The sequence below is a fragment of the Babylonia areolata genome, chromosome 10 (assembly GCF_041734735.1).
Source record: "Babylonia areolata isolate BAREFJ2019XMU chromosome 10, ASM4173473v1, whole genome shotgun sequence".
Taxonomy (NCBI): domain Eukaryota; kingdom Metazoa; phylum Mollusca; class Gastropoda; order Neogastropoda; family Buccinidae; genus Babylonia; species Babylonia areolata.
Window position 1 is genome coordinate 704,215 of NC_134885.1, and position 16,278 is coordinate 720,492.

The window sequence follows — 16,278 nt, forward strand, 5'->3', positions numbered from 1 at the left end:
GTCAACATATGTGCTGACCTGCTTGTGCCCGAACCTTCTTCGTGTGTATGCGCACACTGCAGATCAAATACGCACGTTAAAGAACCTGTAATCCATGTCAGCGTTCATTGGGATATGGAAACAAGAACATGCCCTGCATACCCCCCCCCCTCCCCGAAAACGGAGTATGGCTGCTTAATTGGCGGGGTAAATGAACAAAACGGTCATACACGTAAACTGTTACATGTCTGTAAGAGTGTTTATGTGTGTGTAACTGAAACCTGATTGAATGACACAGGAAACGAATGATGAGCGCCCAGAAGGCAGCTGTCAGTGGACTCTACCCAGGAAGGCAGCCTCTTGTGCAAATGACTCAGTGTTTATAAAGCGCGTAGAGCTTGGTCTCCGGCCGAGAATAGGCGCTATATAAGTAGTCATCTCATAACCAGTTGCTGACAAAATGATAAAGTGTTCATTGGGTGTCACAACCCATAAGGGGTTGCCCATGAACCCCCACCCCTTCCCAGACTAGCTAACGTCCCGACAACACAAACACGGAGACACAGAAGAGTTCAGCTCGTTGCTTTACTGAGGTGATGCAAAAATACATAACTAAATACACGCCACAAAACAAGGCATTACAAACCCCAAAAAATAATAACCTCTGTCTAACCACCGCACAATTTAATTATGCCATTTTCAGTCAACTGCAGCGCCAGTGCTGCTCAACCCCGCTGCCAGAGTTCAAACTCGTGCTGACAGCTGAAAACGGACACTCGTAGCTTGATGGCTGAAGCTGGTCGGCAAGAGGGACAGTGGGAAGGTGGGAAAAGGTACGATGGAAGTATGGAGTGGGAGTGGGAACGGGAGTGAGGAAGTTTCCAGGCTTGTGTTCTGAGGACCCGTCGAAGGCAGCGGCACGAAGGGAAGGAAACACCGGAAAACCTGTAACACCCCACCGGCTCTGTAGACTGTTTGGTTGTTTTTTAAACCAGTTGTAAAAGAGTACACCCCACCCCCCTTATCTTCCTTAAGCAATATACATTGCGCTAAACAAGGCAATAACAATATTCAAGTTTCAATGATACTAGTTCTGAATAATTGAAACAGCACCAGTCAGGCTATATCACATTTCCATCCCTACAACAATGTTTGGGAAAATCGACAGACTGTAATTAGATAATTCCCGTTATAAAGAAAACAAAGTTGAAACAATCTGAGCTGAATATTATTATGGCAAAAATGTTACACCTAAACGCAACAAATTTACTAATTCCCCCCAATATTTGGAAGTAAAAGAATACTGGATTTAAAAGACATCCACTAAAAAACATCACACTAACCTTACAAGCAACCTAAACCTCACTCTGATATCAAGTCACATCACTAAATGTTACGACAAACACAGACTCCCTCACCTGTCACCAGGTAAACAGGCACGTCACTGGCCCAGAGTGAAACACAGACTAATACAGAAGAAGGGGGTGACAAAGGGAAACGCCCCCACTACTTTACCGACGGCGCCCTATAGCACGCACGCTGGAACGGCGACCCGTCTCTCTGCAAAGCTTGGCCTCAACAGCCCAGAGAAATCTTTCTTTCCTAACCAGATGATTCCTGAACTCGCTCAGAGTTCAAAAAAACGTTCAGGAGAAGGGACATGCCACACGTGCAAAAGCATAAAGGAGAGAGGGAGATGAAGGAGAGGGATGGAAAGAGGGGGAGAAGGGAGAGAGAGGAGGAGAAGGGAGAGAGAGAGAGGGGGGAAAGAAGGGAGAGAGAAAGGGGGAAAAGGGAAGGGAAAAAAAATGCAGACAGGCATGCACGCAGATCGCCAACGAGCCGTGACATTGGGCATCTTCCGCTTGCATTCTGTGATTGAATGGACATAAAAATGTAAGTGATGCAACCAATTCAGAATAGCAAATGGATAAGTTGTGTGTGTGTGTGTGTGTTTCTCCACCCTGTTTGCTTCACACACGCACGCAATCACTCTACTTCTTTAGCCATTTATTGTCGGATTAACTTTGATGAAAACACGCACCCATGCACGCACGAACGCATGTACTCACACGCACACATACATACATACATACATACATACATGCGCGGGCGCACACACACACACACACACACACACACACACGCGCGCGAAGAAAAAATGTAGATGTACACGCATAATTCTGTGTAAACACTTTTCTTTTACAAATTACATTGACGAATAAAAGATCAATGTGATGGTAAGCCCAAACATTCGGACAAGCATGCAGACAAAGGTGCGACAATGACACATGTACACACCACAGAACTTCGAAATGATATAATTATGCAAATATAACTTCATACCACAGTGATGCAGACGTTAAAACCGGCACTGCATGTGACGTTGAACAGCTGTCTTCAATCTTCTTGTCGTCATTCAAACGTCATAAACAACCGTCACTGCATGTGACGTTGAACAGCTGTCTTCAATCTTCTTGTCGTCATTTAAATGCAGAGTACTATGATGATGATACAGACTGTATAATTGAGGACAGCTATACAGAGTACTGTGATGATGATACAGACTGTATAATTAGGGACAGCTATACAGAGTACTGTGATGATGATACAGACTGTATAATTAGGGACAGCTATACAGAGTACTGTGATGATGATGCAGACTGTATAATTAGGGACAGCTATACAGAGTACTGTGATGATGATACAGACTGTATAATTGGGGACAGCTATACAGAGTACTGTGATGATGATACAGACTGTATAATTGAGGACAGATATACAGAGTACTGTGATGATGATACAGACTGTATAATTGGGGACAGCTATACAGAGTACTGTGATGATGATACAGACTGTATAATTGAGGACAGCTATACAGAGTACTGTGATGATGATACAGACTGTATAATTGAGGACAGCTATACAGAGTACTGTGATGATGATACAGACTGTATAATTGGGGACACATGTACAGAGTACTGTGATGATGATACAGACTGTATAATTGGGGACAGCTATACAGAGTACTGTGATGATGATACAGACTGTATAATTGGGGACAGCTATACAGAGTACTGTGATGATGATGCAGACTGTATAATTGAGGACAGCTATACAGAGTACTGCGATGATGATACAGACTGTATAATTAGGGACAGCTATACAGAGTACTGTGATGATGTTGCAGACTGTATAATTAGGGACAGCTATACAGAGTACTGTGATGATGATACAGACTGTATAATTGGGGACAGCTATACAGAGTACTGTGATGATGATACAGACTGTATAATTGAGGACAGCTATACAGAGTACTGTGATGATGATGCAGACTGTATAACTGGGGACACATGTACAGAGTACTGTGATGATGATGCAGACTGTGTAATTGGGGACAGCTATACAGAGTACTGTGATGATGATGCAGACTGTATAACTGGGGACACATGTACAGAGTACTGTGATGATGATGCAGACTGTATAATTGGGGACAGCTATACAGAGTACTGTGATGATGATACAGACTGTATAATTAGGGACAGCTATACAGAGTACTGTGATGATGATACAGACTGTATAATTAGGGACAGCTATACAGAGTACTGTGATGATGATACAGACTGTATAATTGGGGACAGCTATACAGAGTACTGTGATGATGATACAGACTGTATAATTAGGGACAGCTATACAGAGTACTGTGATGATGATACAGACTGTATAATTAGGGACAGCTATACAGAGTACTGTGATGATGATACAGACTGTATAATTAGGGACAGCTATACAGAGTACTGTGATGATGATACAGACTGTATAATTGGGGACAGCTATACAGAGTACTGTGATGATGATACAGACTGTATAATTGGGGACAGCCATACAGAGTACTGTGATGATGATGCAGACTGTATAATTGGGGACACATGTACAGAGTACTGTGATGATGATACAGACTGTATAATTGGGGACAGCTATACAGAGTACTGTGATGATGATGCAGACTGTATAATTGGGGACAGCTATACAGAGTACTGTGATGATGATACAGACTGTATAATTGGGGACAGCTATACAGAGTACTGTGATGATGATGCAGACTGTATAATTGGGGACAGCTATACAGAGTACTGTGATGATGATACAGACTGTATAATTGGGGACACATGTACAGAGTACTGTGATGATGATACAGACTGTATAATTGGGGACACATGTACAGAGTACTGTGATGATGATACAGAATGTATAATTGGGGACACATGTACAGAGTACTGTGATGATGATACAGACTGTATAATTGAGGACAGCTATACAGAGTACTGTGATGATGATACAGACTGTATAATTGAGGACAGCTATACAGAGTACTGTGATGATGATGCAGACTGTATAACTGGGGACAGCTATACAGAGTACTGTGATGATGATACAGACTGTATAATTGGGGACAGCTATACAGAGTACTGTGATGATGATACAGACTGTATAATTGGGGACAGCTATACAGAGTACTGTGATGATGATACAGACTGTATAACTGGGGACACATGTACAGAGTACTGTGATGATGATACAGACTGTATAATTGAGGACAGCTATACAGAGTACTGTGATGATGATACAGACTGTATAATTGGGGACAGCTATACAGAGCACTGTGATGATGATACAGACTGTATAACTGGGGACAGCTATACAGAGTACTGTGATGATGATGCAGACTGTATAATTAGGGACAGCTATACAGAGTACTGTGATGATGATACAGACTGTATAATTGAGGACAGCCATACAGAGTACTGTGATGATGATACAGACTGTATAATTGAGGACAGCTATACAGAGTACTGTGATGATGATACAGACTGTATAACTGGGGACACATGTACAGAGTACTGTGATGATGATGCAGACTGTATAACTGGGGACACATGTACAGAGTACTGTGATGATGATGCAGACTGTATAATTGGGGACAGCTGTACAGAGCACTGTGATGATGATGCAGACTGTATAATTGGGGACACATGTACAGAGTACTGTGATGATGATACAGACTGTATAATTGGGGACAGCTGTACAGAGCACTGTGATGATGATGCAGACTGTATAATTGGGGACAGCTGTACAGAGCACTGTGTTAGCGATTAGAAACAGACACCTTCACCTGACCAGAACAGTAACAACTCCAACGCCTCTCTCAGCACCCCCTCCCCACATCCCCTCCCTCCCCCACCCCAAAACACAAACATGCACGCACACATGTCCGCATAGCCCCTGCGCCCACCCACCCACCCACTTAAATTTCGATGAACGATTGCTCACTCTTCTGATTCTTGATCCATTTGTTAATGCTGCAGTTTAGGCACATCAAATTGTTACAAATATACTTAACTTCCTGAAAGAGCTTGAAGTCTGTGTGTGTGGAGGGGGAGGGGTGCACGCGTGTGTGTATGTGTGAGAGAGAGAGAGAGAGAGAGTGTGTGTGTGTGTGTGTGCACAATTGCTCATAGTCACACTGTTTACACGCTCATTATGACCAGCCCTCAACCTTCTAATCCCTTCCAAACTCCACTACTTCATTTTTGACGTCACTTCATCATCAGCGTCAGCAGCTGACGTCAACAAGCCGTCGCTGCTTTCTTTCCCTTGTCCAGCCGCAGCGCCACCTACTTCCAACATGGCCGCGCCGTCCTTGACCTCCAGCTGAGGGTGGTCCTGTGAGCTGTCCTGGAGACGTGCCCAGCTCTGCAGCTCTCCACTCCCAAACAGCAGAAAGATGACCGTGCCCACCAGGTAGATGGCCGCGCTGATGAAAAACACGATGCGCCACTGTTCTTGAGTTTGCTGCAACATGGCATCAGATAAAGCACTGTTCTTGAGTTTGCTGCAACATGGCATCAGATAAACCACTCTTCTTGAGTTTGCTGCAACACGACATCAGATAAACCACTCTTCTTGAGTTTGCTGCAACACGACATCAGATAAACCACTCTTCTTGAGTTTGCTGCAACACGACATCAGATAAACCACTCTTCTTGAGTTTGCTGCAACACGACATCAGATAAACCACTCTTCTTGAGTTTGCTGCAACATGGCATCAGATAAACCACTCTTCTTGAGTTTGCTGCAACATGAGGTGAACCTGATGCACCACTGTGTTTGCTGCAACACGGCATGAGATAAACATGGCTGCAACATGGCATGAGATAAACATGGCTGCAACATGGCATGAGATAAACATGGCTGTAACACGGCATGAGATAAACATGGCTGCAACACGGCGTGAGATAAACATGGCTGCAACATGGCGTGAGATAAACATGATGCACAACTGTTGTTGAGTCTATAGCACCATGGCATAGCATGAAAGACTATGATGAGCATAGATGGCTGTGCAGGGTAAGGGGTGTGCACTGAATATTTCGTTGAAGCGCACAGCTGCACACATGGTATTCCTCACACTGAGCACCTTGCCAGGCAAAGAAAAGAAAGCCCAACAAAGAACGACAACTCTTCAGTGTGTCTGGACCGATGCCTGATGCTTAAAAACCAGCCTTCTCCGCTGTTGAAAGTGATTTAAAAAATGACAACATATCCAAACCATTACACACACACACACACACACACACACACACACACATTCTTCTTCTTTCTCGTCAAGCTTAAATTAACACGCAGCCAGTGGTTTGAATTTCCAACGGCTGACTTATTAAGCAGATCAGTCTCACTGTGAATCAGCATATCCGTTTATAGTGACACATGCAGCCTGTAGGGTAAACGTTGAACAGATTGATTACAAATATACGTCATTTCACAGAGAGAGAGAGAGAGGATTTATTAAGGGTAGAGACAAAGAGAAGCAGACAGACCGAGAACAGAGATGATGTTTATCACAGCTGGGTGTTGAAATAACAAAAACTTTCCCCTCCACCTGACACTCACACAACTCCTTCCCCCTTTTCTCCCCCCCCCCCACACACACGTCCCCTCCTCCCAACCAACACCACCATCACCACCAACATCACCACCATCACCACCACCAACACCACCAACATCACCACCACCACCATCACCACCAACACCACCAACATCACCACCAACATCACCATCACCAACATCACCACCAACATCACCATCACCACCACCAACATCACCACCACCAACACCACCACCACCACCATCACCACCAACACCACCAACATCACCACCACCATCATCACCACCAATTACATCAGCGACAACACCAGCAACAACAATAACAACAGCAGCAGCAACAACAACTCCAACAACAACAACAAGAGAAAACACAACCACCAACACCACCAGTTACGTCAGCGACAACACCAGCAACAATAACAACAACAGCAACTCCAACAACAACAACAACAAGACAACCACACGGAGAATTTGCACACTGAAGAAAATGACAAGGACGGACTCCACAAAGCGCCCCCACATTTCTGGTGATGATGCCGATGGCAGTGGGCGCCAGGAACCCCGGAATGGTGGCGAAGGTGTTGGACAGGCCGAAGATGATGCCCGCGAAGCGAGGCGCGATGTCGCCATTGTTGACGATGAATCCGGCGCCATACTGGAAGCCGCACATGGCCACGCCCACTGTCAGCAAAGCCACGCCCAGCACGGGCTGACTGCAGTCCACAAAGCCCACGCCAATCACCAGGAGGGCGGGGCACAGCTCGCCTGATTGACAGGGGGCAGAGATGGACATCATCATCATCATCATCATCACCAGCAGCAGCAACAACAATACAATCAGGAAGTGCTATCAATGCGTACACTGCTTCACATAGACATGAAGCGTCAACCCGAGAAAAGTGACGAAGAAGTAACCTGGAAAATGGAAGAAGGAACACAGGTGTACTATGGCATCCCCCCTCCCCCCCACTTCCCCCTACAAAGTCAGCCACAAGTCTCTTCTCTGAACACACACACACACACACACACACACACTTCATGTTCACAGACTCACAAAAACATCAAGATGCGTGCAGTCTTAAATGTTTGGTTCCCGCTACCCTCCTCCCTCCTTCCCCCCACACCTCCCCCTCATCTCGCCCCCCACCCCACCCCCTCATCTCGCCCCCCCACCCCCACCCCGTTCCCCGCCTCCCCCCACCACCTCCCTCAGTGTGATCGGTATCCATGGTAACACACAACCTACATGCAACATTGTAGCACACAAGCAGCTATCATGTACGTGTGGGCGAGGCTGGAGGGTGTGAGGTGGAGGACGTAGGGAGAGAAGCCGTGTGGGCCTACAATAATATGTACATGCGGACTTCACAGCAAGTAGATTCCTCAGTGCGAGAGGAGAGGAGGGGTGTCAGAAGGGTGTCCCTCACCCACAGTTTTGCCCACCACCACCCCAACCCACCACCACCAACCACCACCACCAACCACCCCACCTGGCCATCCCACCCCACCACCACCAACCACCCCACCTGGCCACCCCACCACCACCAACCACCCCACCTGGCCAACCCACCACCACCAACCACCCCACCTGGCCATCCCACCACCACCAACCACCCCACCACCAACCACCCCACCTGGCCAACCCACCACCACCAACCACCCCACCTGGCCATCCCACCACCACCAACCACCCCACCTGGCCACCCCACCACCAACCACCCCACCTGGCCATCCCACCACCACCAACCACCCCACCTGGCCAACCCACCACCACCACCCACCCCACCTGGCCAACCCACCACCAACCACCCCACCTGGCCATCCCACCCCACCACCACCAACCACCCCACCTGGCCACCCCACCACCACCAACCACCCCACCTGGCCAACCCACCACCACCAACCACCCCACCTGGCCATCCCACCACCACCAACCACCCCACCACCAACCACCCCACCTGGCCAACCCACCACCACCAACCACCCCACCTGGCCATCCCACCACCACCAACCACCCCACCTGGCCAACCCACCACCACCAACCTGGCCAACCCACCACCACCAACCACCCCATCCCGCCACCACCAACCACCCCACCTGGCCAACCCACCACCAACCACCCCACCTGGCCAACCCACCACCACCAACCACCCCACCTGGCCAACCCACCACCACCAACCACCCCACCACCCCATCCCACCACCACCAACCACCCCACCTGGCCAACCCACCACCACCAACCACCCCACCCCACCACCACCAACCACCCCACCTGGCCAACCCACCCCACAACTCCCTGTGTGTTTGGTATTCCGTGGTGTGTGTGTGTGTGTGTGTGTGTGTGTGTGTGTGTGTGTGTGAGTGTGAGTGTGTGAGTGTGTGTGTGAGAGTGTGTGTGAGTGTGTGTGAGTGTGAGTGTGTGTGTGTGTGTGTGTGTGTGTGTGTGAGTGTGTGTGTGAGGGGTGTCTCTCACCCAGCGTGTTGCTGATCTTCCTGGCAGCAGTGGTGGACAGCCAGCCCCGGGACTGCAGCCAGTCAAACAGGTTGCCGGACACGTTGATGGCCGCCCAGAACCCGATGTAGGGCAGGCTGGACAGCAGGCCATTCTGTGGACATCATCATCATCATTATCACCATCACCATCATCACCACCATTATCACCATGATAACCATCATCATCGTCATCATCATTATCACCATCATCATCATCACCATCAGCAGCAGCAGCATCACCATCATCACTACCATCACCATCATCGTTATTGTCATTGCTATCGTCATCGTCGTCGTCTTCATCATTATAATCATCATCATCGCGGTCGTCGTGGTCATTATCATCATCATTAATACGGCAGCTGCTGCAGACCAGGTTTAGTGTTTTCCAACAGCTTGCACACAGGCAAAATGAAAGGTGCACACTCTGACAATCCAAAACAAAATAATTTACATTAATGAAATGGAAGCTTCTATTTCTTTACAATACCCCGAACAAACGCACAGCAACAACAGTAGAATGAATGTCCAAACGCATAAAAATAATTAGGTTTTAGGCTTTAGACTGGCATCATTAAATACAATTCCCTGAGTGGTGACTAAGTTGATCAGCTGTCGGTACAACTTGCATCAGTGGAAGGCCACAGATGTTGGGTGGAATGGCATCTAGTATGCAAAACAAAACAAAACAAAACAACATGCTATCAAAGATCAGACTATTTCACCTGTTTGATGTCAACCTTGGACAAAAATGAGATATTTCACCTGTTTAATGTCAGTCAAACTATTTGACCTGTTTGATGCTAAATGGTCAGACTGTTTCACCTGTTTGATGTCAGTCATACTGTTTCACCTGTTGATTTATTTCACCTGTTGATGTATATCACCTGTTAATGTATACCACCTGTTGATGTATATCACCTGTTTGATGTATATCACCTGTTAATGTATACCACCTGTTGATGTATACCACCTGTTGATGTATATCACCTGTTTGATGTATACCACCTGTTGATGTATATCACCTGTTAATGTATATCACCTGTTAATGTATATCACCTGTTAATGTATACCACCTGTTGATGTATATCACCTGTTTGATGTATATCACCTGTTAATGTATATCACCTGTTGATGTATATCACCTGTTGATGTATATCACCTGTTAATGTATATCACCTGTTGATGTATATCACCTGTTTGATGTATATCACCTGTTAATGTATATCACCTGTTGATGTATATCACCTGTTAATGTATACCACCTGTTGATGTATATCACCTGTTTGATGTATATCACCTGTTGATGTATATCACCTGTTGATGTATATCACCTGTTAATGTATATCACCTGTTGATGTATATCACCTGTTTGATGTATATCACCTGTTGATGTATATCACCTGTTGATGTATATCACCTGTTTGATGTATATCACCTGTTGATGTATATCACCTGTTTGATGTCGAACTTGAGGACCTCCTTCATGTAGGTAGGAATGTTGGTCAGAAAGGTGTAGGTGCCCCAGTTGGCGCACATATGGGACAGCACAATCGCCCACACGGCTTTGGAGGTCAGGATCTTGCGCCATGGTATATCCTTGTTTCTCTGTCACAGAAACGTGGTTTTCTTTCAAAACTTTCAGCTTCAAACAATTTCTTGAGCCTATAACCAGTCTACAAAACAACACGTTTACAATAATTTAGCATGTACATACATGCTTTTAACATTGTTCAGTCTGTATAACAATGCTTTTACCATAATTCAGTCTGTATACTAGTTTTACACTTACTCAGTCAGTACAACAATGCTTTCGTTATTCAGTTTGTGTAACAATGATTTCACCATCATTCAATCTGTATACTAGGCTTTAACCTTATTCAAAATGTCAAGCAAAGCTTTAAACATTGTTCAGTTTGTCTAGCAAACATTTTTACCATCATTCAGTTTCAACATGGTGTTGTGTTCTTGTGAAAGGCACGTTACTCTGATTTACTTTTCACTTTACTTTCATAGGACCTGTAACTTTTTACCTTTAATCATCATCAGCATGAACAACAACAACAACTTTAAAAACAACATCATCAACATGTACAACAACAACAACAACAACGACTTTAACAGCAACATCATCAACATGTACAACAACAACAACAACGACTTTAACAGCAACATCATCAACATGTACAACAACAACATCATCATCATCATCAACATGAACAACAACATCAGCAACATCATCATCAACAATGACGACGACGACAAATACAACAATGACAACAACAGACACATGACTAATCAAGGTGTTGGCAGCAGTCCTATCTTTCAGACAGGTCTGCATGAAGTCTCTCTTCCTCCCTGACACAAGGGTGAGTATCAACAACAACAACAACAACAACAACAGCACTGACTGACCAGGGTGCCGGCAGAAGTCCTGTCCCTCAAACAGGTCTGGATGTAGTGTCTCTCCTGTGGCGTGATGCGGGGATGGCAGGCCGGAGAATCGAACACCAGGAACATCCACAGCACGAACCACAGCAACCCGTACACTCCTGGGGGAGAGGGGGAGGCACAGGGGGCAGGGGGGGGAGGTTGTTCTGGTCATGTGGTCAGTTTCCACGTTGTTGTTGTCTTTGTGTCGTTATCGTTGTTGTTGTTGTCGTCGTCGCTGTTGTATATGCATTAAAAACAAACAACAACAACAACAAAACCCTAACAAGCTCCAGGCTCCAGGCAGAAGAGGAAGGTGGCTGCCAAACGGAGTTCGTCAGGGTCTCAGATTGATTCCTGTCTCGCTCTTTCTCCCAACTGTGACTGGAAAGTCAAATGAACGTCTGGTCATTCGGTTGAGACGATAAACCGAGGCCTCGTCTGCAGCATTAGGTGCACTGAAAAAGATCTTGAATCCAAGACAAAAAATTGTTGTCCCCTTGCAAAATTGTGTACTAGAAATGCACTCTTGTGGGTACATAAATATATATGCATGCGCTCTAGGCCTCAGCGCGTTGGGTTGACCAAATGGTCAGACCTCTGCCCAGCAGATGTGGTGTAACATATATGGATTTGTCCGAACGCAGTGATGCCTCCTTGAGAAACTGAAACTGAAATTAAACACATTCATGCTTTACATTAGTACCCACTTTAAATAAAACATGATTATTGTTGTTGCTTTTTTATTTGATGTCGCCTCTGTTATGTCTGTTGTTGTTAAGGAGACTTCAATCCATATCGAGACAGAGATAGAGAGAGAGAGAGACACAGAGAGAGAGTGGCAGAGAAGGAGACAGAGACAGAGTCAGACTTACTTTTATGGCAAAACTGGTCATCATGGTTTCATTACAAATGTCACTCACTATACAGAGTGAAAGAGCTTCCGTTGGGTTTCACATAACCTGATCTGCCAACACCAAGAGGCATTTTGTCGGGTGCTACACAGGATGAAACATTCTCTTGTGCCGACTATCACTTTTCCATCCGTTCCTAAAATAACTGTCACCACCCTGTCCATTCCTGTGTGGAGGAGACATAGAGGATTGTATTACTGTATTTGTACAGTACGCCCTTGTCACAGACTTTACTATGGTCACTGACACCTTGGAGGTAGAAGTATCCGCTATAATTAGCCCAGTACACTGACTGACTGTATAAACGATTCTTACCTGTAGAGTTGAAATTTTCATTGGAATTCTACCTTATGGAAGGGCGCTCTGAAAGACAGACAATTTCGCGCACGCACGCGCACACGCGCGCGCACACACACACACACTTACCAAGGACATAGAAGATGGACGGCCAGCCCCCGTCAAAGCCATACTCACACAGCAGACCAGCTATAGGGAATGTCAACACGTTGCCAATCTGGGACCCTGCAAGCCAAATCACATGCATATTGAGCAGGTTATTTTATATATCTAAAGGAAAAAACAGAGTCATGATAACATGATTTAAACAGGCATTCCTGCACAGACACACTATGCAAAGAACCAGTCAGTAAAGGCAGTGAAAGTGCATCATATACATACATACCTTGACGTGCCCATACACATTCATATCAGTGTACAAAGATTCTCTCTGTGTCTGTTTCTTTCTGTTTCTATATCTATCTATCTATCTATCCATCTGTCTATCTATCAGTCTGTCTGTCTCTGTCGCTCTCTCTCTCCCTCTCTCTCTCTCTCTGTCTCTCTGTCTGTCTGTTTGTCTCTGTCTGACCCATTATCTCACTCCTATATCTTGCTGTCTCCTCCATCACTGTCTGTGTCTCTGTCCTTCATTTCCCTCATTTCCCCCACACCTTTTTCCCTGTCTCTGTCTGTTCCATCCTCTGTCTGTCTGTCTGTCTGTCTGTCTGTCTCCCCCCCTTCTCTATCTCTCTCTGTTGACCTACTTTGTCAAAACCCCTAGAAACCCACATCAAAAAACATATATTTAATCAATTTAATTCGTTTAATCTATTTCATCCAGAATAGAAGTTCTATTTGTAGACTTCGCAAAAGCCTTTGTTGTGACTAATCATGCACTTCTTTTTGAAAACCTTAGAATTTATGGCTTATCAAACAATACATTAGATCTCTTGCACTCATTTTTATCTAAGAGAAAACAAACAGTGACAATCAATGGAAAAGAATCTTCTCTCTTACCTACTGAATATGGTGTCCTTCAGGGCTCTGTGTTAGGACCGATATTGTTTTCCATTTATGTAAATGATTTACCTTTATTTATCACTGCATTTTGTGAACTGTTTGCTGACGATACGACTTCACACATTAACAATTTTAAACTCTCTGAAGTTTCCAGAACATTGCAGGTAAGTATTAATCAATTAACTGATTGGTCCAAATTGAACCACATGAGTTTGCATCCACAGAAAACTAAATAATAATAATAATAATGGATACTTATATAGCACACTATCCAGAAATCTGCTCTAGGTGCTTTACAAAAACGCTTTTGATAACATAAAACATTATATCTATGTTACATACACACACCAAAATGTGACCACACACACGCACGCACGCACGCACGCACGCACGCACGCACGCACGCACGCACGCACGCGCGCACACACACACACTGCATACATACATTTTAACATACATGTGTATCTAACAGCTACCCTAACACATACGCACACATAGGCAGGCACAAACTTACATAAACACACGCACACACAATACACATTCATATACATGCATGTAGTTGTGGACCTGCCACAATTGAACTTATTGCTGAGGGAAAAGGTGAGTTTTGAGACGAGATTTAGAAGATGCGAGGGAATCAGAATGACGGAGGTTATCAGGGAGCTTGTTCCACGTCTTTGGCGATTGAAAAGAAAACAATCTGTGTCCATAGGTCTTACTTCTGACGTGAGGTATCCTGAGAAGTCGAGTATCAAAGGAAGAACGGAGCTGGTGAGACGGGGTATAGATATGGATGAGTTCAGAAAGATACTTTGGGCCAGATCCGTTGACTGCAGAAAAGGTCAGAGTGGATAGCTTATAGTCTATTCGATCAGAAATAGGCAACCAGTGGAGAGACTGAAGGAGAGGAGAAACATGGTCAAATTTAGAAGCTCTGCAAATGAGTCTGGCAGCGTTATTCTGAATTCGTTGGAGTCTGTCTAACAGGTATTCGTTGGAGTCTGTCTATACATGTTAATTACAACCAGACAGAAGCGTCAAACTCTTGCATTTAATTCCTCCTCCCTTTTTTTAAAATGGCAAAATCATTGAAGAAGTCGACAGTCACAAGGTTCTTGGAGTGATTATTGATAACAGACTGACTTGGTCTGATCACATATCTATGTAAGTTAAAACTGTTTCCAAAAAGGTACATCAACTTTCTAATATAAAACTTTTTTTTTTAATTCACATACTCAAAAAATATTTTCCACGCCTACATTGAATCTTATATAAACTATGCCTCAACTGTCTGGGACTCAGCGAGTGATAACATCCTAAAACCACTCCTAAGTCTTCATAGGCGTGCTCTTAAATTAGTTATTCTAAAATCTTCTTCTGTATCTGTTTCTGATTACACAGAACTTGATATATTGTCATTGAAATTTAAACTTAAATATAATAAAGCCATATATATGTTCAAAATATTATCAGGTTATGCCCCACCATCTCTCATAAGTAATTTTCCAGTAAATAGTCACCGTCACACACATTAAATAACCTTGCCTCGGCCAAGAATTGATCTTTATAAAAACAAGTCTCACATACTGTGATGGATATTTATGGAATACTATTTCATCTACACTTAATATAAACTCCAGTCTCAGTGTCTTCAAAAGACTATATCATAAACATCTAATGTCAGAGCTAAGTTCTACGAATCCTTGAAATTACTGAGACTGAAAAACAAATGATGTATTCTCGATATCCTTGTCTGTGTGTCTATCTCCTTTCCTCTCTTCCTCCTCCCCCCCCCCCCCCCCCCCCCTCTCTCTCTCTCTCAACAGGTTTTCCTCTCTCTTCTTCTTTTATCTCGATCTTCCTTCCTTACCTTCTTCGTTCCCTCTCTCCTTCACGTATATGCATACTATGTTATTTTGTGGAGAATTGTGTATTTTCTATGCCATTTATTTGTTCTTGCCATTCAGTGTATGTCCCCCCCGCTCCCCACTTTTTTGTGGGCTGTTTTTGTTTTTTGTTTGTTTTTGTATTTCCTTGATTAGTTTATACGTTTTCTTTTCGAGGGTAGGATGAAAACAGGCCGATAAGTGCCTATTCCTTTTCCCTCAATAAAGAAGTTTCGATTTTGATTTCTGTCTCTCATCTCTCTCAAATATCTTTATATCTCTCTCTCGTGTACACAAACAAGTTTTTGTATGCTTCATTTAAACAAGAAGAA

General features: G+C 44.5%; 1 protein-coding gene across 2 annotated transcripts in view; it reads right to left on the reverse strand.

Annotated features, from left to right (window-relative positions):
• Nucleotides 1-5,289: 5,289 nt before the first annotated feature.
• Nucleotides 5,290-16,278, reverse strand: part of LOC143286383 (putative transporter slc-17.2) — a 26,119-nt gene continuing 15,130 nt past the window's right edge. For both annotated transcript variants that reach the window (XM_076593924.1, XM_076593925.1), the window contains exons 5-10: nucleotides 13,188-13,283; nucleotides 11,833-11,969; nucleotides 10,873-11,025; nucleotides 9,398-9,530; nucleotides 7,445-7,689; nucleotides 5,290-5,832 (exon numbers count right to left, since the gene is read on the reverse strand). In XM_076593924.1, coding sequence (XP_076450039.1) covers nucleotides 5,560-5,832; nucleotides 7,445-7,689; nucleotides 9,398-9,530; nucleotides 10,873-11,025; nucleotides 11,833-11,969; nucleotides 13,188-13,283 — 1,037 coding nt within the window. In that variant the 3' untranslated portion in view covers nucleotides 5,290-5,559. The remainder of the gene's footprint in view (nucleotides 5,833-7,444; nucleotides 7,690-9,397; nucleotides 9,531-10,872; nucleotides 11,026-11,832; nucleotides 11,970-13,187; nucleotides 13,284-16,278) is intronic.